General features: G+C 60.6%; 3 protein-coding genes and 2 non-coding genes across 15 annotated transcripts in view; 1 reads left to right on the top strand and 4 right to left on the bottom strand.

Moving 5' to 3' along the window:
* The first annotated feature begins 152 nt into the window (after nucleotides 1-152).
* Nucleotides 153-9,290, top strand: IDH3B (isocitrate dehydrogenase (NAD(+)) 3 non-catalytic subunit beta). Of its 2 annotated transcripts, none has more exons than XM_075037998.1 (12): nucleotides 153-230; nucleotides 710-790; nucleotides 2,459-2,557; nucleotides 3,408-3,528; nucleotides 3,956-4,016; nucleotides 4,547-4,679; nucleotides 5,127-5,260; nucleotides 5,712-5,814; nucleotides 6,478-6,624; nucleotides 6,748-6,842; nucleotides 6,929-6,989; nucleotides 7,397-8,510. In XM_075037998.1, exons 1-12 carry the CDS (start codon nucleotides 195-197, stop codon nucleotides 7,484-7,486), a joined length of 1,161 nt encoding a protein of 386 aa, XP_074894099.1. In that variant the 5' UTR covers nucleotides 153-194; the 3' UTR covers nucleotides 7,487-8,510. The 2 variants fall into 2 exon arrangements, with proteins under 2 accessions (XP_074894099.1, XP_074894194.1); XM_075038093.1 differs by lacking the exon at nucleotides 7,397-8,510 and adding an exon at nucleotides 9,098-9,290 and having other exon boundaries at nucleotides 154-230.
* A 146-nt stretch (nucleotides 9,291-9,436) lies between these two features.
* Nucleotides 9,437-13,416, bottom strand: NOP56 (NOP56 ribonucleoprotein). The gene is made up of 12 exons (XM_075037867.1): nucleotides 13,363-13,416; nucleotides 13,043-13,132; nucleotides 12,794-12,908; nucleotides 12,535-12,696; nucleotides 12,233-12,431; nucleotides 11,818-12,005; nucleotides 11,536-11,687; nucleotides 11,242-11,342; nucleotides 10,747-10,895; nucleotides 10,444-10,565; nucleotides 10,147-10,260; nucleotides 9,437-10,025 (listed from the first exon to the last, which is right to left on the bottom strand). The coding sequence occupies exons 1-12, from the start codon at nucleotides 13,363-13,365 to the stop codon at nucleotides 9,819-9,821; spliced, it is 1,602 nt and encodes a 533-aa protein (XP_074893968.1). The 5' UTR covers nucleotides 13,366-13,416; the 3' UTR covers nucleotides 9,437-9,818.
* On the bottom strand, nucleotides 10,340-10,408 carry LOC142037443 (small nucleolar RNA SNORD57). Its single transcript, XR_012652379.1, has one exon. It is a non-coding gene; the product is annotated as a small nucleolar RNA SNORD57 (small nucleolar RNA).
* LOC142037446 (small nucleolar RNA SNORD56) lies at nucleotides 10,639-10,709 on the bottom strand. Its single transcript, XR_012652382.1, has one exon. It is a non-coding gene; the product is annotated as a small nucleolar RNA SNORD56 (small nucleolar RNA).
* A 282-nt stretch (nucleotides 13,417-13,698) lies between the features above and the next one.
* The window catches only part of DCTN1 (dynactin subunit 1), an 84,298-nt gene continuing 75,162 nt past the window's right edge, over nucleotides 13,699-22,834 (bottom strand). For 8 of the 10 annotated variants that reach the window (XM_075034085.1, XM_075034170.1, XM_075033992.1 and 5 more), the window contains 12 exons: nucleotides 22,644-22,793; nucleotides 21,993-22,154; nucleotides 21,507-21,638; nucleotides 21,110-21,238; nucleotides 20,573-20,715; nucleotides 19,823-19,989; nucleotides 18,090-18,104; nucleotides 17,308-17,441; nucleotides 15,783-15,972; nucleotides 14,893-14,969; nucleotides 14,414-14,503; nucleotides 13,699-14,167 (listed from right to left, as the gene is read on the bottom strand). In XM_075034085.1, the coding sequence (XP_074890186.1) occupies nucleotides 14,030-14,167; nucleotides 14,414-14,503; nucleotides 14,893-14,969; nucleotides 15,783-15,972; nucleotides 17,308-17,441; nucleotides 18,090-18,104; nucleotides 19,823-19,989; nucleotides 20,573-20,715; nucleotides 21,110-21,238; nucleotides 21,507-21,638; nucleotides 21,993-22,154; nucleotides 22,644-22,793 (1,527 nt within the window). In that variant the 3' untranslated portion in view covers nucleotides 13,699-14,029. The remainder of the gene's footprint in view (nucleotides 14,168-14,413; nucleotides 14,504-14,892; nucleotides 14,970-15,782; nucleotides 15,973-17,307; nucleotides 17,442-18,089; nucleotides 18,105-19,822; nucleotides 19,990-20,572; nucleotides 20,716-21,109; nucleotides 21,239-21,506; nucleotides 21,639-21,992; nucleotides 22,155-22,643; nucleotides 22,794-22,834) is intronic. The other 2 variants (XM_075033560.1, XM_075033912.1) reach the window with 1 other exon arrangement.

The following is a 22,834-nucleotide window of genomic DNA, read 5'->3' as shown; positions in this document are numbered from 1 at the left end:
GGGGAGGGGTGCCAGGGGCCCTGGGGGGGCTTGGAAAGGGATCGCTGGGTGCCCCCAAGGTGCGCGGCGGGTCCTGGGGGGGGGACGGGGCGGGATGTCTCCCCCGTGGTCCGCCCGCCCGCCAGGGGGCGCCGCAGGGCTCTGCCCCGCCCGCTCTGCTCACGTGGTCCCGCGGTGCATTGTGGGGCGGCGAGATGGCGGCGCTCAGCGCGGGGAGGGCGGCGGCCGGGGTGAGGGGGGTCGGGGGTCGTTGGTGGATGGGGGGGTGTCAGTCTGGATCGGGGGGCGTCAGTCCGGGCTGTGGGGGTCAGACTGGGTGGGGGGATTTGGGCTGGGGGTGAGGGTTTGGTCTGGATGGCGGGGGTCGGTCTGGGATGGGGTGGTAAGGCCTGGGCTCTGGGGGTGAGGGGTCTGTCTGGATCGGGGGGGTCAGTCTGGGCTGGGGGGGGTGTCCGACTGGAGGGGGGGGGTCTGGCTTGGGGGTGGTCGATGCAGATCGGGGCGGGAGGGCGTTCAGACTGGGACAGGGCGTAAGGGCTGGACTGGGGGGTGTTCAGGGTGGGGGCTCTGGGGCCAGGGGGTTCAGTGTGGGCTGGCAGGAACGTGCAGGGGGCGGGGGGTCAGCCCAGAGCAAGGGGTTGGTCTGGGTTTGGGGGTGGGGGGCACCTCTAGGCTGGGGCATCTCACCTTCTCACCGTCTCCATCCCAGGGTCTCCTGCGTGCCCGCAGCCTCGGCGTCTGGAGGGGCCTGCATGCCTCCGCTGCGCTCCAGCAGATCCCGCGGGCCAAGGTGAGAATGGGGGTCCCAGTGCCCACCCTGAGCGCAGTCAGCCCCCGGCACTTGCTGTGGGGCGCAGAGCTGCCGTGGGGAGCAGGGGCATGGGGGAGAGCGAGGGGTGGGCAGCAGCGGTTCCTGGGCGGTAGAAATGCTTCCGGGCTGCTTTTTGGAAGCAGCTTTTCTCGCTCTCGGAGCAGCGTGTTCTCCCAGCAGTTCCGCTCTGGCTCCCAGCTCAGCCTCGCCTGCATGTGGGGGGCTGCTGGCAGGGTGGTGATGGCGAGTGTTTTTCTGCTGGTACAGCTAAAACCACTAGTGCAGCCAGAGTGCAGCATTGATTGCAGTAGTGAAAATCGTTTTGATCCAATCCTTGCTATTTAGTGCTAAATTTACTGTAGCTACCTGTAGTAGCTGACATAAAATAACACAAGAAATAATGCGATAATTATTAGAGTGCAAATAAGGTAAAAGCAAGTAGTAGCTTAGCATGTTATTCAGGCTCTGTTGTCAGGAAATAAGAGCTGTGATGGAGAAGTGAGTTGTTTTCTGTGGAACTAAGGGTGGAAGAAACAATCCAAGCACTGGCTGGCAAATTAACATCATGTTTGTCGCGTTCAGACCAACAAGATGGTGGGTTCTCATTTATAAGCGAAGATGTCTGACGTTATTATTTAAGACGCTAAAGGAGAGGGCTCAGCAGTGAGGCCGTTCTTTTGGCCTTGAGCCAGGGGGCCCATGCCGTGGTTCCCTCTGCAGGTGCTTTGCTGTTTCTTGAAATTTAGGTAGCCGAGGTTTTGTGCCCTGGAACTTGATTCTAAGATACTAAAAATCAAAAGTAAAGACTATCTCGTATTTCTTTTCCTACTTGCTCTTTCATTTTGCCTTTCTGTGATCACCTACGCTTTGTGTCACTGAGGTATGGGCATTTCTCAAGTCACGTTGGTGTTGCTACTTGTTTACTCCTTTTGTTGTCCGATTAAGTTGTTGGGTGAATGTGACTGTCTAGTCCCTGAGGCTGGTTCTGTGAAATCTCATGCCTGGAGGTCAGCTCTGTACAGGGAATTACTGGCTAAAGAAGGTGGGGATTAGTAAAAGGAATGTGTAAAAATAGGAGGCAGCTATGGTTGGGGAGCAGGCAGCATTGATTTGGAGGTGGATCGCCTGTGGAATGTCTCAGGAATTATCTTGGAGACTGATTTTGTGTTCAGGACCAAAAAAAAAGCGTGCTCAACAAAAAGCTGTGAGACAATGTGAATGCAACAGGAAGATGAGTCTCAGGCTTAGGAGATGCTGATGATATGAAGTAGGAACGAGGGAAGTTTAATAACACAAGACTGTGCTATTAGCTCCCAGTAAGATGGATTTCTGCTGTACAGAGGGAGAAATCATACCTCGAAATGCTGTATGAGGAAAAGGTCTTTAGGTTGCCAGTGGATCACAGGATAGCGGGTGTCTCTGCTGCATGGCATGTTTATAACAGTACAGGAGCAGAAGCTCTCTAAGTTAAAACTCACTGTTAGTGCTGCAGTAAATTTTTGTTAGTAAAAACTGTGCTGTGGGTGCAGGTATTCTTCATGTTGTAAGTCACCTTCCTCTAGTTCGCTGCTTGCAGGTTAGGGCTCCTGTTTGGGTCAGGTTCTGGGGTGCAGCAGGTGGTCTGACTCTTCTTTGCTTTCTATGCAGTCAGAAAACGCGAAGTCTGAGGGCACATTCCAGGTCACCATGCTGCCCGGAGACGGGGTGGGCCCGGAGCTCATGCACGCTGTCAAGGAGGTGTTCAAGGTAACGGCTCTGGCCCCTTGGTGGGATGGGGTGGACGGAGAAGGGAGGAGCAGCAGCTGCAGAGTTGGTTAAAGATGCTGCTGATCCAGAGGCCCTCCAGGACCAACCTGTCTGTCTCCTCTGGTGCAGAAGAAAGCCGGTTGTGAAAACCCTGGGATCTCACCCCTTCCATAAATAGGTTCAGCTTGAGCAGCAATCTTGCAAGCCATCTCATTCATCAGTGTGAAAATATTCCCAGCCTGGGACCGTGTCCTGGAGCCAGCAGAGTCTGGGTCTATCCCCTGCTCGGTCCTTCTCCCTCTGCTGAGCAGCAGCGAGCACTGGCGCAGTGATGGTGATGGGGAGGACACAGGCCATCCTCACTGCTCCTAATGGGAACGTGGCCACAAGGCTGTCATTGTCCACCTGTCCAGAATCCATTATGTCCTTGTGACCTTCCTAATCTGCAATGAGCCCTGTCAGAACTCAGGGAGGAAGTCAGTAGTTAATAGTTGTGTCTTCTAACAGACAAGTTCTGTCACATCAAAGGCAGCAAACATGGAGTTGTCTGCCACGGTATAGGTTACACAGCTGAAACTATAATTACAGTAAGGAAGGGGAGTCCTGGTGTTAGTGGTGACAGAAAACTTCATTGTTGAGTTGGAACCAAAGTGACCCAGAGGTCCAGGTTCAGCATTTCATAAGCCCAGTTCCCTTTTTCTCACTGAGCCAGCAGTCTGGCTGGTTTAAGGCTTCATGTCCCAGTTCTCTAAGCCCCCTGCCAGCAGCCCACTGTAACGTGTAGCGTAACTTCCCTACTGAGTCTCTGATCTGACGGGGTGGCGGCTCTGTCTCTGCATCTCTTGCACAGGCTGCCAGCGTGCCTGTGGTCTTTGATGAGCATCACCTGAGTGAGGTGCAGAACATGGCGTCAGAAGAAAAACTGGATCAGGTGGTTGACTCTATGAAGGAAAGTAAAGTTGCCCTTATAGGTAAGGACTTGCGGCAGCGGTCTGTCCAGCACGGAGGGGGTCTCCGCTCTGCCTGCAGGAAATGTTGCCTTATCTCAAACGCCATTAGGTGCTTTCAGAGGGCAGGAAATTTTGCGCTTAGGTCCTGGAGAAGGAAAGATGCTGTCTTTAAGCTAAGCAGCAAATTTTGACTGAAGTACTTACTGAACTTACCAAAGCGGAGGTTATATCTGGCTTCTGCTTTTGAAACAAGATCTCCTAGTATGGTCCAGAGAAGCAAAGAGCCTTGTCAGGGTCCCATATAGCGAGAGATCAGTCTCCACGCTTGGCTGAGGTTCTGCTGAAGCTCCCTACCTCCCAACCCTTGCTGCTCTGTCGCCTGGGCTCAGGCAATGTTCTTAGCGTCTGTCAGCTCTGTGTTCTTACTCCTGCTCAATGTTGTCTGCAGGCAAGATCCACACCCCCATGGAGTACAAGGGAGAGCTGGCTTCTTACGACATGAGGCTGAGGTGAGCTCGGTCCCCTGCTCGGCTGCCAGGGCTGGGCACTGACACGTCAGTCGCTGGGAAAACTCTATTGCGTTTGGTCGTGGTGTTCTGCCACTGAACCGGGGGCTGAAGGAAGTGAGTCTAGGCCAGATGGGAAATTAACGTGTCATCGGGAAGCAAAATATCCTGAAGGACTGTCTGTGGCCAGGAGCTGCCCCTGCTGAGTGTGGTCCTGCTGCCTGCTTTCTTGGGAGTCCTGGCAAGGAGGGGGTGGGTGGCTGGAAAGCGAACAGTGGTGGCCTGCCTCAACAGAGGGTTGTCGAAGCTGTGCTGTGACGAGGTGTTGCTGGCTCATGATCTGTGAGGGGAAGGGTGGATGGATGGGCAGATAGACGGATAGATAGGTGGATAGGTAGCTGTGGGAAGGTGTCAGGAGGTGGGGAGCTGTTGGCACCATCACCAGCTGTTACTCCCAGTACTTGTAAGGAACAGTCACTGCCCCAGAAATAGCTTATGATGAAATGCTAATTCTGCTGCTGCTTCACTCGCAGGCGCAAATTAGACTTGTTTGCAAACGTTGTCCATGTGAAGAGCTTACCTGGCTATAAAACACGCCACAACAACTTGGACCTTGTGATCATCCGTGAGCAGACGGAGGGGGAGTACAGCTCTCTGGAACATGAGGTACGGGAGCCTCCCTCCAGCACACGGGTCCTCTGCTTGGGGGTTATGGCTGGCCTCGCTGAGGGACAGGGAAACCTGCCCCGGGATGTGTGGCCTTCCTTGTTGCTGGGGACGTGTTCCTGCTTTCTGTACCAGACCTGTTGAGCACCACTAAGAAATTGGCTGGAGCAGCAGTGATGTACTAAGTGACAGTGATGGAATTAGGACAGTAGTGATAGGAAGACATGCAGACTCAATAAGGATGGTGGTGGGCTGCAGGAGGGATAATGCCAGAAAAAAGGGATATGGATGTTAAGGACCCTCTTGGTGGGGGGTGATCCGGTGTCAGGCAAAGACGGCTCATCCGTCTCGAAGTGCCGGGACTGTCGGCATGGTGTGGGTTGGTGAGGCAGGGTGCTGGGCTGCATGGCATGTGCGACGGCTGCTCATGCTCCCTTTCCTGTCCAGAGTGCAAAGGGAGTCATCGAGTGCCTGAAGATCATCACCCGGGCCAAGTCGCAGCGCATTGCCAAGTTCGCCTTTGACTACGCCACCAAGAAAGGGCGCTCTAAGGTCACGGCTGTGCACAAAGCCAACATTATGTGAGTGCCACAGGAGCAGGTTTGGAACGCTGTCTTGATTGTCGGACACGCAACTGCTGTCACGTCTGGGACATTTTTGCTCTCAGCTTTTGATCCCGAGAGCGCAGTGCGAGGCTGGTTCCAGAGAGGCTGGGCTTTCCCTGGGGATCGTGTTTTTTCCTCTCTGTATGGTCTCATTTCCAGCATGAGGCCTGACAGCTGCATTCCAGAGGCTGTCAGCTGAGAAGAAGAGCTCTGGCATGGAAAGCTGATCCCTCATTGCTCCTGCTGGGCCCCGATTTCACCACCTGTGGGTGTGTGGTGCTGTGGGGTGCTCTAGGGTTGCCTGCCTTCCCCTGCCCTGCTGCAGTGGGACACCAGTTGCTATTGGATTACCTGCTGCTGTAATGATTTCACTGCTGAAATGAGTTCACTGTCCTGCAAACCCTTTGATGTGTTTCTCATCTCACAGGAAATTAGGCGATGGGCTCTTCCTGCAGTGCTGTGAAGAAGTGGCAGAACTGTACCCCAAGATCAAATTTGACACCATGATCATTGACAACTGCTGCATGCAGGTGAGGATCCCATTTCCCTGCCCCAGAGCTGTTCAGCACCGCCCGCTGCTGCTGGGCCTGCTGAGCCAAGCCATAAAGATCTGAAACCTGAAAAGCTGCTGCTGCCGACACCTTTGCTCCTTGCACAAGGCAGGAGCCTTCTCCCTGCTCTGCTCCAGCTGAGGGCAGGAGCTGCAGGGATTGAAGGTGGCAGGGGCATTTAGAATCATAGAATCACAGAATTATTTAGGTTGGAAAAGACCTTTAAGATCACTGAGTCCACCACTAAACCATGTCCTTAAGTGCCACATCTACACGTCTTTTAAATACCTCCAGGGATGGTGACTCCACCACTTCCCTGGGCAGCCTGTTCCAGTGCTTGACAACCCTTTCGGTGAAGAAATTTTTCCTAATAGCCAATCTAAACCTGCCCTGAGGCAACTATGTCTCATCCGGGCTTGCAAAACTCTACCAGGTGATGTAGGTCTGTGGCTCCTGAGCCATTTCAGCAGGGCTCCCCATGCTCCCAGCTGTCACGAGCACAGTTTGGGGATGCTTTCAGACACAGTGGGTTCCGATGCTCCACCGGATTCATGCATGCTGCCCTGTTCCGAGGGCTGTCGAGCTGCCTGCAGCCCATCTTGGGTGTGCAGGGCCTCACGTCCTCCTGTTCCCTCCGTGCAGCTGGTGCAGAACCCCTACCAGTTCGATGTCCTGGTCATGCCAAACCTCTATGGGAACATCATCGATAACCTGGCAGCTGGCTTGGTGGGCGGCGCTGGTGTGGTTCCCGGGGAGAGCTACAGCGCGGAGTACGCCGTGTTCGAGATGGTGAGGAGTTTTGGCTCCCCGGAGGCTGCTGTGCTGTACCAGCACCCCGGGTTATTGGGGTAGGGGGCTGCTGGGGACAGGGGTGTGGAAGATGGTCCATCACCATGGCTTCTCTTCCTGCAGGGCGCCCGCCACCCCTTTGCCCAGGCCGTGGGCAGGAACATCGCCAATCCCACTGCCATGCTGCTCTCGGCCGCCAACATGCTGCGGCATCTCAAGTAGGTGCCTTTCAGGTGGGGGTGCGGTGGGGTGGGCACCTTGAGCTGACGGAGGGACTGACCCACGGCTCCTTTCCTCTCACCAGCTTGGAATTTCACTCCAATTTGATTGCGGATGCGGTGAAGAAGGTGATCAAAGTTGGAAAAGTGAGTATTGGGCAGCCGGCCTTGCCGCCTGTCTGTAGCTGCGTGAGTGTTTGTGGTAGCGAGCTGCTCTGCGTTCTCTCTGACGGACAAGGGCGAGTCTCCGACCTCGTCACCCATTTCTGGCTCAGAAACCTGTGTGCGTCCAGCTGTGGCTGTAGTCGGCTGCAGTCAGCCCCTCTGCGCTTGTCCCGGGGTCGCTCCTGCTGCCTGTAGCGGTGCTTGCTGGCTAGGGAAGGTCTGGCAGGGCTGGGGGACGTCAGACGGCCTCTCTCGCGTGCTGCCCCGCTGGGGTCTCTGGCTGGGTGCATAGAGGGAAGCTGCTCTCCTCACCCTTCTCGCAATCATTTCACTCGGTTCACGATCACGTTTCTCCCTTGTTTCTCCCCTTCCCTGTGTTGGATTTTTAGGTTCGGACACGGGACTTGGGCGGTTACTCCACCACTTCTGACTTCGTGAAGTCTGTGATTGACAACCTGCACCCCCACTATGGTGCCTAGGAACCCCGCTCGCCCCAGGGAGTCGGGGACTTCACCCTGCAGCCGCTTCCCATAGCTTACAGCCTGGCAGCGCGTCCTTCCCCCTCCCTGCAGCTCGCCCTGGCTGAGGTTCCCTGCTGCCCCAGGGGAGGAGGAGGTTGAGGATGAGGATCCTTCCTCCTGCCCAGCCCAGAAACCACCCCCAGTCACCACCAGCAGGGATTGCCGGAGGCACCGAGGGCAGGGTCCCGTTCGGAGCGAGGATCCATGGGATCCCTCCGGTTCGCATAGGCAGCATCTTCCCCCCTGTGCCCTCCCTGCGAGGAGGGCGGTGCAGATCTCGGGGCCGGCTGGGGCGATTCGGGGATGAACGGGCAGCGGCCCAATCTCGGCAGGCAGCTCCCAGGGACGGCGGGACCACTGTGACTGTGGGAGCCTTCCCCCAGAGGCTTTAGCAACAAATGGGACCATGGGGCTAAGGCCCCGCAGCTGTGACCCCACAAGGGCAAGGTGCTCGTGCAGAGTGAGGGTCCCCTTTCCGGCACAATCCCATGGGTAGGGAGAGGCGGCTGTGAGGCTTTGTTGCCTCCTGCCCGCTGGGAACTGGTGCAGGGCTGGGGAGAGGGTGGCTGCTCTCTTTGCCCCCGCCCCGCTGTGAGTTTGTGGCTGGTCTCTGAGGGCCGGGGAGCACCTGGGGAGCAGAGGGCTCCAAGCTGAGCCCCCAGGTAGGTCAGCACCTCTGTGCGTACCCAGTGCTTGTCCCTCAGCAGGCAGCACCCCAAGCTTTTTGCCCAGCAGTGTGAACCTGTGGAGCCTGTGTGGCTCTCTGGGGGGGGGGGGGTGTGTGTGTGTGTGCTGGGGGCCAGCAGCGGTGTGGGGCTGGGCTGTGAAAGCACATGGTGGGACCACAGAAGCACTGCCCTGGCCGGTGACTGCAGGGGCAGGGGACTGTGTGCGTGAGAGAGCGACTGGGACATGTATTTAACGCTGTGCTGTGTACTCATGTTTGCAAATAAAGGGTCCAACGCTTCCCCCCCACCCCTGCCCACACAGGTGCCATTTCCACACCACACCGGTGCAGCTCAGGGTTGGCCCAAGGCCCGAGGGGAACTGGGGCAGGTTGTGGAACAACTGCTAAGGGGACTTGGCCGGGGCCAGAAGCCGGCACAGGACCCTGCCTGCCGTGGTGGGAGCACGGCTTCAACTGGGGGGGGGCCAGGGGTGAGCCCCAGTCCCACACCACCGCTGCCAGCCCCTCCGTCCCCTCCAGCCTGCTGGGACAAGTGAGCCCAGGGAACAGCTCTGCCTGGAGAGGGGCTGCCGTGACTCCTCTGCTGCTTCAATTCCACCCCCCCACTGCAGCAGGGGCTCGGTGTGCTGGAACCAGAGGCCTGGCGTTTGTGCACACCCAGACACAGGCACCAAACGGGGTGCGCCGAAGCTCAGGGTGGCCCATGCCCCCTCTTGGCTGGCATGGGGCAGGGGGTCTGGACGCTCCCAGGAAGGGCTGCCAAGTTGCCTCAGTGGTGGGCCTCCTCCTGCAGCGACAGCACCCAGCATAAGGCCCGGGGGGGTCCCTGCAGTGCTGCAGGGACCCCCTCCCTCCTCGCTAACGCTCCCCTCTCCTTGCAGGTGCGCACGGCGGACATGGGGGGCTACGCCACATCCCTGGATTTCACCCAAGCCGTGATAGCCGCCCTGGATGTCTAGGGGCCTTCGCCTCGTCCTCCCTGCTCCCGCCGTGCCCACCTGGTAATTTATTGCTTCCCTCTAATAAAAACAGCTTCTGCAGCACGACGGGGGTCTGCCCGGAGTGCTCCGAACACACGCGGCCCCATCGCTTCCCTCCTCACCCAGGACGGCTGGAGCAGCCCCCGTGGTCACCTCCCGCCAGGGCGAGGGAAGCCACAGCCCCTCCCGGGTTCCTGCCCCTTCAGCGGCAGCAGCTGCAGCAAAACAAGACCAAAGGGGATCAACAACAACCTCAGCCCTTTATTGAGGGTCACTCACGCCAAGGAGGTTTCCTGCCCCCTGTACCAGGCAGGCAGTGGGTACAGTCCAAGGCCCCCCAGGGGAAGGGGCTGCGGGGGGGGCTCGAGGAGGCAGCGCTGCCTCAGGCTCCTGCGCCACCCGGGGGGCTGCGGGTGCCTCGGCCTGGCCAAAGGGACTCACCCAAAACACCAGGTGCCAAAAGGCCTTTAATGCGGCCGCTCCGCTGCGCTACACTGCCGGGGGGGACAGCTGCTGCAGAATGCCAGCGGCCAGGCAAGGGCGCCGCACCAAGCTGAGCTCCTGTCAGTCTGCAAGTCCATACGGCTGGAGCACAGCCCGGCTCCAGCTCTGCCCTGCTCCCCTAGTCCTCTGCATCCCTGGCCTTCTCCTTCTTCTTCTTCTTTTTCTTCTTCTTCTCCTCCTCCTCGTCAGCCTCTACCATTAGCTTCCTTTTCTTCTTGGGCAAGGCCTCTTCTTCCAGCCCGTTCTCCTCTGGCTCCGAGTCTGTCTCCGGCTCCTGCTGCTGCTGCTTCTTCTTTTTCTTCTTTTTGGGCTCGATGTCATTCTCCTGAGGGGAACGCCTGGGTCAGCAGGAGCAGTGCCCAACCCGGGGACCCTCATGTCCCAACTGCCTCACCCCCGTGGGGCTGGGGCCCATCCCAGCCCCCTCCCGCCTGGCAGCCCCCTACCTCCACCTCCTCTGCAGCCGCAGCCAGGGCCTCTAGGCGCCGTTTCTCCCTCTTCTTCTTCTTCTTCTCCTTCTTTTCCTGCTTCCTCTTGACCTCGGCCACCACCTCGCTCGCCTGATGGAGGAGAGGGGGAGCTCAGCACCGCAGGAGAGGTTCCCAGCCCAGGACCCATCCCCACCCAGCGCCGCTGGTCGGATCAGCCTCATTAAATCAGTCTTTTGCCTCCATGGCATGTCAGGACAGCAGTTTGACATCACATCCGACAGTGGGGCCCTGCCCGTCCCCACACAGCCTCACCTCCACCACGGCCTCCTTCATCACCTCCAGGTTCTTGCGGGGCGGCTCCCCCGTCTCGTAGAAGGCCAAGCGCTCCTCCACCTGCTCCCGCAGCTTGTCCCCGAAAACGCTGGTGGGGACTTCTGTGGGGAGGGGAGAGGGGCTCAGCACCCCCTGCCCCGCCCCACCCCACCCCGCCCTGCCCTGCCCCACGCTCTGCTCAGACCACAGGAGTCACCATTCACACAGTGAGATGCTGTTGACGAAAAATATTACCATCATCGCAGAGGCAGCCCGGGACCCCGTCCCCCCCTCCCCTGGCACCTGAGAAGCAGTCGATGCGGGAGGCGATGGTGCACTTGTTGGCCAGGTAGCGGGAGATGCGTCCCTTGTTCTTAGCGGCCGCTCGCCCGATGAAGGTGGAGTGGAAGATGAGCCCGTACTTGGGAGTGTTCCCTCGCGTCTTCAGCGCCCTGGAACCGGCCGGCGGAGCGGTCAGGGAGGGGACGCGGGAGCGCCCGTGGCCGGGGGCACCCCCACATTGAAGCCGCCATTGGCTGCCGCTCCCCCCCCCAGCAGCCCCAGCTCTCGCCCGCAAGTGGCCCAGCGCGACCCACTGGGACAGACGCCTTCCCCCACGGCCCCGCTAACCTCCGGGGGTGCCCGGGGGCACGGCCCCGCCGGGCGAGACACAAAGCCACGGTGGTCGCTCAGACGCTGGGGCTGGCTGATCACATGCGGCCAAGGCCATGGGGGCCCAGCGCATCGCAGCCGGCGGCCCAGGGGCCTGCCATCACCGCAACCACCCCGCAGCGGTACCTGAAGAGGGCTTTCTCGGCCCCCAGGATCTGCACCGTCGAGGCCGGGTACTTGGCCAGGTTCGTCAGGCTGCCGGCGTGGGAGATGAGGCGGGCGCCCACCTGGGAAGGAAGAGGATGGGGGTTAAGGCTGCCCCCCACAACCATGAGCCCGGCTCTGGGCCGCATGCAGTCCCCCAGGCCAGGGATCAGCAATAAGAGATGTCAGCAGGACAGCTCAGTGGATTGACAGATTTGCTCAGACATCATCTCCACAGCCTGGGGCGACCCGGGGCACGCACACGCTTGCACTCACCACCTCCCCGATGAGGGCCGAGAGGCTAGGAGCCACCTGGCTCATCTTGGACCGGAGATATTCCTGCAGGCCCTTGCGGTACTCAGAGAGCGAGATCACGCGGCTGGAGAAGCTCTCGATGTTGATGAGGTCGAGGGGAGAAATGTCCATCCCTGGCAAACCGGGTGTCGGGGGCTGAGTGGCACCTCCCAGGGCAGGCGTGACCCCCTCCCGCTGCAGCCCACCCACCCTGGGAAGCGCAGCACTCCGGCGGAGCCACCGCCATCACCTGTCCCCACTCACCCATGGAGGAACGGGAGGCTTCCAGGATGGCCTGCGCCTTGGCACTGTCCATGACAATCTCCTCCAGCCCCTCCAGGCTCTCCTCGCTCAACTCCTTGCGGTTCCCAATGAACTTGGCCAGCCGGCAGTAGGTGTAGTTCTCGGAGACAATCTTGATCAGCTCGGGAAAGTGGTACCCGTACCACTCCCTGGGGGTGGACAGGGGACAACAGCGTCAGTGCCACAGCCCGACCCCTCGCCCCGTGTGTCCCTCCAGGCATGCTCCGGCCAGGACGCCGTCACCCCAGCCGGGTCGTGCCTTTGAGGTGCTGCTCTCCCTCCCCATTCTGTACAGGCAGCCAGAAGGGCGACTGCCTGTGGTAAGCGTGGGGAGACGGGCCCGTGCTGCCCTCCCGCCCCGGGGACCCCTGCTCACCGCACGCGCATAGAGAAAGTGTTGATGTCCTTGTCCAGCTGGTCCAGGAGACTGATGGACTGGATGATCATGTTGTCCACGCGGTTCACGTTGAACTTCACTTTGGCCCGGGAGTAGCTGTGGCCGAGGCCCAGCTGGGCCTTGGAGGCCGACTGGGCAGTGAGGCCCTTCACCAGCGCATGGAAGTGCAGGCGGATCCCTGGCCGGGGAGCCAGCCGTCACCACATCGTCGACAGTGGCGGGTATCCCCCTCTACGCGGTCAGGGCGTCCCCCTCCACATCCCCTCCGCAGCTGGACTCACCCCGCAGGATCTCAGCCACGACCCCCCCGGTCTGGCATTGGTAGCCCAGCTCCTCCAGGATGGCGGCCCCAATCTTGGCGTCGGCGACTCCCAGCAGCGCCTTCTTCTTCTTGGCCGGCATGGAGGTCTCCAGCAGGAGCCGCAGGTCCTCGTGGAGGATCCCTGCAAGACAGGGGAGGGTGGAGGGGTCAGCAGGACCACGCAATTCCCCGTGGGGAGGGTTACCCCTGTGCCCCCAGCCCCACTGCGGCCCGCTCACCCTCGGAGACGGCATTGATGTTCTCCAAGGCGCTCTGGGCCGACTTGAAGGGGGCGAAGGCCACCAGCTTCACCACGTTGTGGAACTTGCCGACGGTGAGGACGCTCTCCTCCACCTGCGGGGGGTGGGTGTCAGGCCCCCGGGGCACACGGCGGCCACCAGAACGCGCGGCCCGCGGGAATGGCGGCAGCACCAGGGTACGAGACCCCCGTCCCGGCCCCCCCCCGGTTGCCCGACCGCGGCCCGTACCTGTGGCAGCAGCAGGCTGATCTCCTCCACCTCCCGCACGGCGAAGAGCGCGTACCCGGCGGCGTGCTCGAACAGCACGTGGAGCAGCACCTGCACCGGTACCGGTCACCGGGGGCTCGGGGCGACCGCAGGCCCAGCTCCCGGCCAGCCCCGCGCTCCCAGCCCCCCCCCCCCCACCGCCCCGGCGCGGCGCGGCACAGGAGCCCCCGGCTCGGGCTCCGCGGGGCCCCGAGCCCACGCACACCCATCCCCGGTCCCCACGGGCACCGGCCCGGCCCGATGCGGGCCGATGCGCCCGGCCCGGCCGGGCGGACACTCACCATCCTGCCGCTGCCGCCCGGAACTGGCAGCCCCCCGCCGGAAGCCCGCCCCACCAGTCCGCGACCAATCAGCGCATGCTGTCCGCGCCGGATCCGCCCCCAGCCAATCAGGTAGAGGCGCGGGCGGCCCCGCCTCTCTTTGCCGCCTGTACCAATCAGGCCTAGAAAGTGCCGCGGCCTCCCGCCCCTTCCTCCCCTCCTCCCAATGGCGACCGCCGGCGCTCCTGCCGCCTCTTCCCGCGCTCCGCGCCGCCGCCTGCCCCGCCCCCCCGCGGCCGCACGTGGCCGGACCCGACCCCCCCGGTCCCCCGGTGCAGGAAGGCGCCGGGGCCGCGGGCAGGTTCAGAGCAGCTTTATTCGAAAGCGGGGGCGCAGGGCGGGAGCTGGGGGGGACCCGGGGGGGGCCGGCGGCGGTTTGTAGTGTCTGACAGCGCTGGCGGCGGCGGGAGGGTGGGAGCCCCCCGGCAGGTCCCGGCTCGCCCCCGGCGGGGAAGCGGGGGAAGCGGCTCCGGCTCCCGCCCCACGCGTGGGGGCCGGAGGGCAGGGCCGGTACCGGGGTAGTACCGGGCTCTGGCAGGGGACGCTCAGCGGGGGGGTGGGGAAGGGGGGTGTGCAATGAACCTGTGCGGAGGGGAGGGGGGGGTCGCGGGGGGGGGGGGCTCCCGGCTTAGGCGATGAAGTAGCTCTGGATCTGGCGGAACAGCTCGGGGGTGACGACCAGCTTGTGTACTCGGCCCTGGCCCGGCTCGCAGGGGAAGGTCACTCTGCCGCAGAGCACCAGGCCCTCCTCCTTCTCCCGCTGGGCCTGCAAGAGCCGAACAGCCGGGGTCGGGATCGGGGTCCGGGGGGGGGGGCAGCCGGTCCCTGCGCCAGCTGGGGCTGCGGGGACCGAGCTGTCCCCTCTCCCCACGCTCCTGCGGTGGGGACAGGACGGGTGCCACGGGTCCTGGGGCCCCAAGCAGCGCAGCGGAGCGAAGGGGATGGAGCACGGAGGTTCCTGACCCCCCCCGGCCCCATCCTTCGGCCGCTGGCCCAGGAAAAAGGGTCTCACCTTGAGGAAGGAGGGGGAGGGGAAAGTGCCGAAGCTGGTGGGGACGCTGGCACCCGGCTGCTGCTGAACCACCTCTCTCATCACCTCATCCTGGGGGGGGCAGAGAGCACAAGGTCACCTCCAGAACCGCACCGCTGCCCCATGGCTGCTCCTGCTGCTGCATGTGGGCTCACTGGCCCCCCCAAGCCCCTCACCACCCCCAGAGCCCTTCACCACCCCACATCCCTGGGGACAAGGCAGAGGGGTCAAACCTGACTTTGTTTTGGAAGGGGAAAGGGGCAGCACCTCGTCCCCCACTGCCACAGCCAGAGGTGCCACAGGGCACACCTAAGTGCTGGCAGCACCAGCTACGGTGCTCACACAGAGACGTGGCCGTTCATTTCCCCCTCCCCAGCCCAGGGGAACAGGAGGGCTGGGCCTGGGGTGCCACCAGGACACCCATCCTCCTGCCGCGGGGGCGGGGGGGGAGCCTGCCTTACCTTTAGGCTGTCGACGCTGTTTTTGAGGGCCAACAGGCGGGCCGTCTGCTCCAGCAGCTGCGCTGACAAGCTCCTTCCTATGGAAGACAGGAGGTGAGACATGCAGGCTGGCAAAGCGTGGACAGGGCACTCCTTCCGCGCTCCTTTCCTCAAAAGACTCCAACGCGGAACACCGGGGCCTGCCTCGCCCAGCCCTGATGGACGGTGAGCCCTGTGGCTGGGCACAGACCAGCACCACAGCACGAGCGAGGCAACAGCCACCACTGTGCCGGCTTGTCCGAATGCAGGGCAGATGGAGGTTTGCAGGAGGGAGGAGGAAGGTGTCGTCCTCCCCGCGGCTTGGGATCCATTCAGCCATAGGCACACGGCACATGCAGAGTGCCGGCTCAGCCAGCTCAGGTTCTTTGTTGCTGGGGGAGGTTTTGGAGGGGGCAAGAGGCTCCTGGCTCAGCCAGCAGCGCCGCAGGGAAGATGCTGAGCCATGCTGACTCCAGGGAGCAGCTTCAGCCCCTGCGTGCTGAACCGGTGCCACGCTGTCCCCAGACACGAATGCCTGCAGCCAGGGGGATAGGGATGGCCACCTCTCGGGGGCACAAGGCCATTCCCTGCTGTGCAGGGAAGCCCCATCAGCTTGAGCAAGCCGGGATTGCTGCCACCAGAGCAGACTCCTGGCAGGTAGGTCTGAAGGGATAGGCTGGAGCTCTGCTCTGGAGCAAACCCTGCTCCAGATGCTGGCTGGATGGGAAGGAGGTGCCGGTCCCTCCCCGGGGCAGAGGGAAGATGCGGAGGTTGCTCACAGACCGTGGGCCAAGCTCCCTCCGACTCACAGCTGCCCGTGAGCCCCCTGCTCCCCAGGTGCTTCAGCCAAGGAACGTTCGTGTGGGACCTACCCGACTTGGTCTGCTTCAGGTCCACAACCTTCATGGTGGCGCTCATATGATAGGCGGTTTCCAGGAGCTGGCTGGCCTTGCGATACAGCGTCTGTGTGCGTAGACCTTCTCCCTGCCTGTTCATGAGGAGGGAGAGCTTGGGTACCTGCAGAGGCTTCAGGCTGGCCAGCTGCATCTTCATCTGGGCTCCCTGGGACCAACGGGGAGAAGGTCATTAGGGGCAGGGTGTTTATTTGGGAGGAATTGAGCAGAGAAAATGTGGTGTAAAGGCAGCAAAAAGAAGAGCCCAAATGAAAAAAAGGGACTTAAAACTATAGTGAAAACAACCAAAGGGTGGATCCTCCAAGGGTGGGAGCACGGATGCCCACAGACAGCAGTGATGTCCCAAATGCACCAGGACACCAGAGGGAAGCCTTTGGACAACCAGCTGAGCACGTGTAAGACTTGGGGAATGGGAAACAGGTTGGCACCTCAGTACTTACAGAACCGTAACTCGCCAGTGGCCACGTATGTGACTCATTAGATTTAAGAACTATCATTAACAGCTTCATAGTTGTGCATAATCATCTGCATAATTATATGTCTGTGAATTAATATTACTAGAATGTTAGTTAATTAGATTACTTGCTGCTTTGCCAATTTCCTCATAGTGTGTTCATTAATCAATCAATGCCTTAATCAGTCTGCATGAGCTGGCATTTGGAGCCCCCAGACTGAAGTGAGGGACCAAGGCCACCAGCACCCCCAGCTCTGCTGGCCGCTCTGGCTCCCAGCCGCCAATGCTGCGCTCGGACCAAGCCCGCGGCTCGGCCCCTTCCCCAAAGGAGCCAAAGCTCGTCACTAGTGGAGAGCTCGCTGCAAGCCCCGCAGCAGAGCTGTGCTCCTGACCACCACCAGATGTGGTGGACTAAGTGCCCTTCCTCTAGCCCGTCCCACGCGGACCGCATCCCACACACCTCCCTGGCCTCTTGGGACATGACTTTGTCCAAGACCACCAGCCGAAGGCAGGCACCAAGCCAGCACAAGCCCCAGCCCAGAGCCTGCCGCTGAAGGAAGATGAATGCCCCTGAGCAGTGCTGCAGCAGTGCAGGACGGCCCATCCCTTGGGCTGCCATGCTCCCAGGGCAGAGCCCAAGCTTCCCACCGCAGGAACAGGAACGGGCACAGCTGTGCCCCGACTGGGCTCTTCGCAGAGCCCCTCTCTGTAAAGCAGAGTCCGACATGCCTTGCCATTCCTGTTTCTTTTCCTGAGGAAACCCACAGTGTGGAGGACAGAGCTGCTCTGTGGTGTTGGAGGGAGCACATCACCGCCGGCAGTGCTGGCAGCAGCCAGACCCTCAGGCTGCTCTGCCCGGTCCCGTGCTGTGGCATCCAGCTTCCCCCAGCCCTCCCTCTTCTGCTCGACCTCCCAACATACGGCATGTCCAAGCTGCGGGGCCCAGTGTGCCGAGACCCACTGGGACCTGCTCAGCACTGCAGGCACCCAGGGACCCGCTGTAGGGCAAGGCACCTCCCCACACCTCACCTTGAGTCGGCTGTTCTCGTTCCTGAGGTGCCTGATGCAATGCTGCAGGACATCAATTTGCTGGAGAAGAAGAGGTGAGTCCTTCACCTGGATGGGTCCTGAACCGCCTCCGGTCACCTGGTCAGCACCGACACCTGCAGACGGGCACCAACAGCAGCAGCATCACCAACTGTCACACGTGAGCGTGGGGCAGGACTGCTACAGCAGCACTGGATATGCAGACAGGCTCAGCAAAGGGACAAGTGTCTGCAGCGTGGGGGGAAGCAGCATCTGCCTGTGTGCACCCAGGCACCGATGGAGCCATCACAAACATGCGGCACCTCCCGTCCCGCTCCCACGGAGAAGGCCAAGACACCAGCTGGCCAGGGCAGTACCTCACCCCCTCCATGCCTCCTCAGCAGCCTGGCACCAGGCACTCCCGGTGCCCGCTTCCCAAAGGCTTGGGGCTGTGCCACGCTCTGGGCACTCCAGGGACCCATCTCTCCGCTGCAGGAGTCACACCACTCTGCACCCATAGCAGTTTCATGCTCACCACTCCCTTCCCGGACTCCTGGTACTGTCCAGGAGTGCACCAGCCACGAGCTCCCCTGCAGCACAGGCTGCTCAGGACCTGAGCCGAGTGCTGCCCTTGAGCAGGACCTGCATCCTTCCCCCTGCTCCCAAACCAAGCCTTGTCCCAGGGCCATGCTTGGGTGTCTTGGGACGCTAGTCCCCCCCCGGCATGCACTTCTGGGGGCCAGAGGAGGCGGGGAGCACTGGCATGCTGGGGTGCAGTACCGTACCTCTCTGCTGTTCCTCTGCAGGACAAGGAGAGGGGCCAGAGGAAAGACAAGAAGAAGCAGAATTAAAGCCAAGGATCAAGTCTGAGAGGAGCCATGGCCAGAGGAGCTCTGGTCACCCATGGCTGTGTCCTGTGCTGAGCCCTGTTCCCTGACTCCGGGAGCAGTGACCATCCCAGCCGCCCCGCCAGGGCAGTGGGACTCCATGTGCTGCTGCTGCAGTATCCGGCCAGGGCCAGTGAGTCCCGACCGCGTGCGCGGCTGTGAGCAACCCAAGTGGGACACGTGTGCACCCACGGCACGGCTCCTCCAGAGCCGCCCCACAACAGCCGCCTGTTGCTGTGGGTCCAAAGGCACGGTGATCCACGCTGACCTGCTCCGAGGTGGTCCATTCGAGCCTCCCTGTGCAGGGGCAGAGGAGCGGCTCCTGCTGACTGCCCCGCTGCACCCAGTGTGCACTACACCCCTGAGAGCTGGGGTCCCCTCAGGCTGTGCTCCCTGTGACCCCAGCTTCCCCCTCTGAAATGCAGCGCTCATGAGCAGGCTGGTGCTGGCACAGTGCTCACAGCACTGCACACGCTGTTTGGGACCGAGAACACGCTGTCAGCATCCCTGAGAGCCAGAGCTCGTGGCCGCAGTGACTCCAGGAGAGGCTGCAGCTCCACGAGGGCCAGGAGCTGCTGCATCCAGGAGCCAGGCTGCATCCAGGTGTTACCCAACACAGATCAGGTCAAAAGGATCAGGAACCTGGACGCACTGGATCGCTGCCATGCTGGGGCCAGAGGGCCAGGCTGCTCCACAGCCACCCTGGTCACAGTCCTAAAGGACACCGGGGCTCAGTTTGGAAGGCCACACAATGTCCTACAGCCAGAGCTCCTGACAAAGATGCCAAAGACCTGGTCCTGCCACCAGGCATTTTTTGTAGGACATTTCCTCCAGAGTGACAAGGAAGGTACTAACATCCTTGCTAGCCAGCACAAGGACCTGCAACCTCAGCAAGCACCCATCCTGCACCATCACCCACCCCTTGCTGCTGGGCTTCACGAGAGCCCAGAGGCACAGAGAAATCAGGTCTCATTCTCCGAGCCAGCCAGGTCAGAGCAGCAGAGCCTGAACAGCCCATCCGTGCCCTGGAGAGGCATGGCAGCAGAGGCAGGAGCTGCCTGCAGCAGCAAGAATGCGCCAGCAGGCAGGCACCGACTGCTGAATCTCCACGGGAGCATCCCCGTGGGAGTACTGACTCACGGGCTGGGCCGGGCAGTACCGGCATTCGCCTGCCCACAGCTGCCAGAGCAGGGTGCCCTGCCACCAAGGGTCCCCCCAGCCCCAGCCAGCTGCAGGGACACCCCAGGCTGGCTCCTTAGAGGTGCCACCATTGCCCTGTCTGCCCAAGCACGGAGCTGCCGGATGCTGCTGGGGAGCTGCAGGCTCTCCACACTCCCTGGTCATCATTACAGCCTGAACACCTCCTGTCTTCTCCCCTGCCAGCCACACCAGAGGCTCTGGCTTGCTGCGGGAGGGCTGGGCAGGCAGAGCAGTGAACTGTCAGAGCACCGTTCCCAGTCCGAGCTCCCGCGCTGCCTCCCAGGCAGGCGTCACACAGACACTGCAGGGAATCCTCTGCACAGGTCCCGGACTCTGTGTCAGGAAGACATCCCAGGCTCCCTTTCCAGCCTGCAAATACCCCACACCAGCTGCAAAAGTGTTCCAGTGCTCTGGGGACACTGGTTACGCACCTCCGGCAATGCCAGACACGATGGAGGCAACTCCAGAGGCAGGGGCGCCGCGCAGGCCCTCGATGGTTCGCTTTGACTGGTTGTTCAAGCGCTGCTTCAGCTCCACCTTCTCTGATTCCAGCTGGTCGATATCTGCCTGAAGAGCATCCATGGTCTCCTCAAACTCCCTGGGAAGAGTGTACAGAGTCACAGCTGTTGCTGGAGATGCTCCTCCAAAGGAAAGAGGCAAGCAGTCCAGGACCCGAGAGCTCCTGGCTTTGTCATGCATCCTGCTACTGCTGTGCTTCAAGCACAAACCTGCTGATCCAGAAGCTGGAGCTCCACCAGCCTCTACTGCAGATTGCAGTATAACACACAAAGACAGTATTTGTCCATATTGAACACTTAGCCATTTTGCCCAGCTTGTAAGACAGTCCTCCCTCCACCCTGCAAGCTTGCACCTCCCTGCTTGTCCAAGGGCTCGCTCTGCCAATGGACCTGTGGCAAGAGACGCTTGGAGCACAGAAATGGTAGTAAGAACATGCCAGGACAACGGCCCTTCCCACAAAAGCATTTGAACTGGACCTTTCCCAGGACCCTCTGCCAGCCTGTGCTCTGCTGTGCACCATTTAAAAGTGCTGGCTCCCCTGCGGATCCTTCACCAACATCCCCCTCCACTAAGCCACAAACCCTGCCAGCCAGCCCAAAGGACCACCAGCTGTCCAGTCCTCATCAATAGACCCTCCAACAGCAGCCCCATCTCGCACTTACTTCTCTTTCTTTTTGAGCAGCGTCTGGGTCTCATCCAGCTTCGTCTGTATCTTTTCCACACGGTCATCTGCATCCTTGGATGCACTGTCCAGCTTCTTCTCCAGGAGGCTGAGCCGCACGTTTGCTTCACTGAGCTCCTCGCCCTGGAGCGGCAGGAAAGAAATCAGAGCACTCCAGGGCCCTGGGAATGGTGGGCCCTAGGAAAAGTTCCTTGCAGCACTTGGTGGGAGCCTGCCCAGAAATCACAACGCCTATCCACTCTGCACCTATGCTTGGCACACGCACCCATCACCAACACTTGTCATCCCAGAACATCGTGGGGCAAAGGCCAGGACAGTCTCTTGCAGGGAGTCATCAGCCAGATAGCACCTCCCTGACAACTGGAAGAATATTTCCAGGAGGAGATCTAGTTGGGACTCGGGACCTGTCAGCTCCACAGGCAACAAGTCACCTGGAGCACAAATGTGACCACTACAGCAGCAAACACCTCTTCACTGACCAGCCAGGAAGGCACAGATTGACTGAAGAACAGCTTACCTTGATCTTGAGGGACTTTTTCAGTTCTTTGATGACCGTCTCCCTGTCCTCCAGCTTAAGCCCCAGCCCCTCAGCATCGGTGATCTCTGCCCGAATAGCTGCTGCCCGTAGGTCAGCAGGTGGGGTGGGCTGTAACGGAGACCAGAGGAACATGATACAAAATCGGTATTTTACAAAGAATTCCAGTAATTGCAGATGGGGCCACAGGGCAAGAGGGGGACCATTCCCAGTCTCCCTGAATGTTGCAGGCAACTGCTGCACCTCCTCAGCTCTCTGCCCCCCCATCGCACCCAGAAGACCCTCCAGCCAGGGGAAGCAGCAGCAGGACTGTGGGAGATTATGGAGCAGCTCAGATGCTCTGGCTCTGCCCGAGGCCCCTGCCACAGCCAAAGCCCACCTTGGTCTGTGGTCTGTCCGCATCGTATTCTCCCTCTTGCATAGCCGTGGCCATCTTGTTCATGGTTGCGATGAGGATACTGCAAGACTGACGCAGACACTCGTAGGGGTTGATGCCCTGGGTGCCGTAGATCTGCAAAGGACGGGAAGAAAGTGGCAGGTGCCCCTGTGCTGGGCTCACAGTCACCATTACAGCCCCCTCCCGACTCCCCACAATGTGCCACAGGCCTTGAGCGTCCGCAGTCCCTTTGGTGCGGCTGCAGAGCAAAGCCAGCTGCAGGGAAGGACAGGACAGAGCAGGGGACCACAAAGCCCTCCACATTTTGGTGTTCCCTGGCCATATTCCCAGGAGTTTGTTCCCAGCCTCCACAAGGCTCTCCCATCTGGAGCTGCTCACGGGCAGGTCTGTAGCACTGGAGTGAGACGGTTCCTGGCTTTACCCTGCTGCAGCAGGGAATGAGGGGCAGACGGGAAGGGAGTTTCCTACCTGCTCGCTCGCTTTGAAGGCCAGATCCTCCAGCTTCACTGCCAGCAGCCCCTCGTTCTCCGCCAGAGGAGCAATCATCTGTGCCCCAGCAGCGGCCACCTCCTGCAGCACGGCCACCACCCACGTCAGGTGCTTGCGGCAGTCCAGGAGCGTGTCCGACACCTGGAAGTTGGATGGAAACAGGATGGTTGGGAAAGGCAGAGACAAACAGGTTGCTTTCCAGCTCGCTTCCCAGGCACAATGGCTCCTGGCTGCACAACACTTGCCTTGCCCTAGTCTGACAGCTATTGAGATTTTAACTTGCTTCTGAAGCATCACTAGTAAGATGGGAAACACCAGGAAAGATAGAAAGAAACTCACAGCTGGAGAAGATTAGGTGAAAAAGTCCATGTCTCTGTCCCAACTAGAAACACGAAGCCCAGAGACACTATCTCCCATCTCAGCTCGAACTATTTTCCTCCATCTGTGCAGTGGGCTGCTGCTCAGCTTAAGCAGGGCACACCAGCACGCTCCCTCCCTGGAGCCACCAAGGACAGCAATGATCTAACAGCGTTTGATGCTAGCCCAGTACAGCCCACAGCTCCCAGTATGTGGCTAAGATGGCCCCATGCGGGGCAGTGCTAGGGTGTCCTGCTCTGCCAGCCAGCTCACCTGCTGCCCGAAGCCCAGTGCTGCAGGGATACCCGGAGCATCTGTCCCAGGCATGCGGCGCCTGATCTTCTTGCAGAACTGGCGAATATCACTGCATGAGGTCTCCAAGTCCTTGAGGAGGATGGCAAGGTCGGATGCCTCCTGCCCAGCCTAGGGTGTAGAGAAAGGACTTCAGAAAAACTGACATAGGT

This window comes from Buteo buteo, chromosome 1 (assembly GCF_964188355.1).
Source record: "Buteo buteo chromosome 1, bButBut1.hap1.1, whole genome shotgun sequence".
Taxonomy (NCBI): domain Eukaryota; kingdom Metazoa; phylum Chordata; class Aves; order Accipitriformes; family Accipitridae; genus Buteo; species Buteo buteo.
The sequence above is the reverse complement of the archived record's forward strand: the minus strand, read 5'-3'. Positions and strand labels throughout refer to the sequence as shown.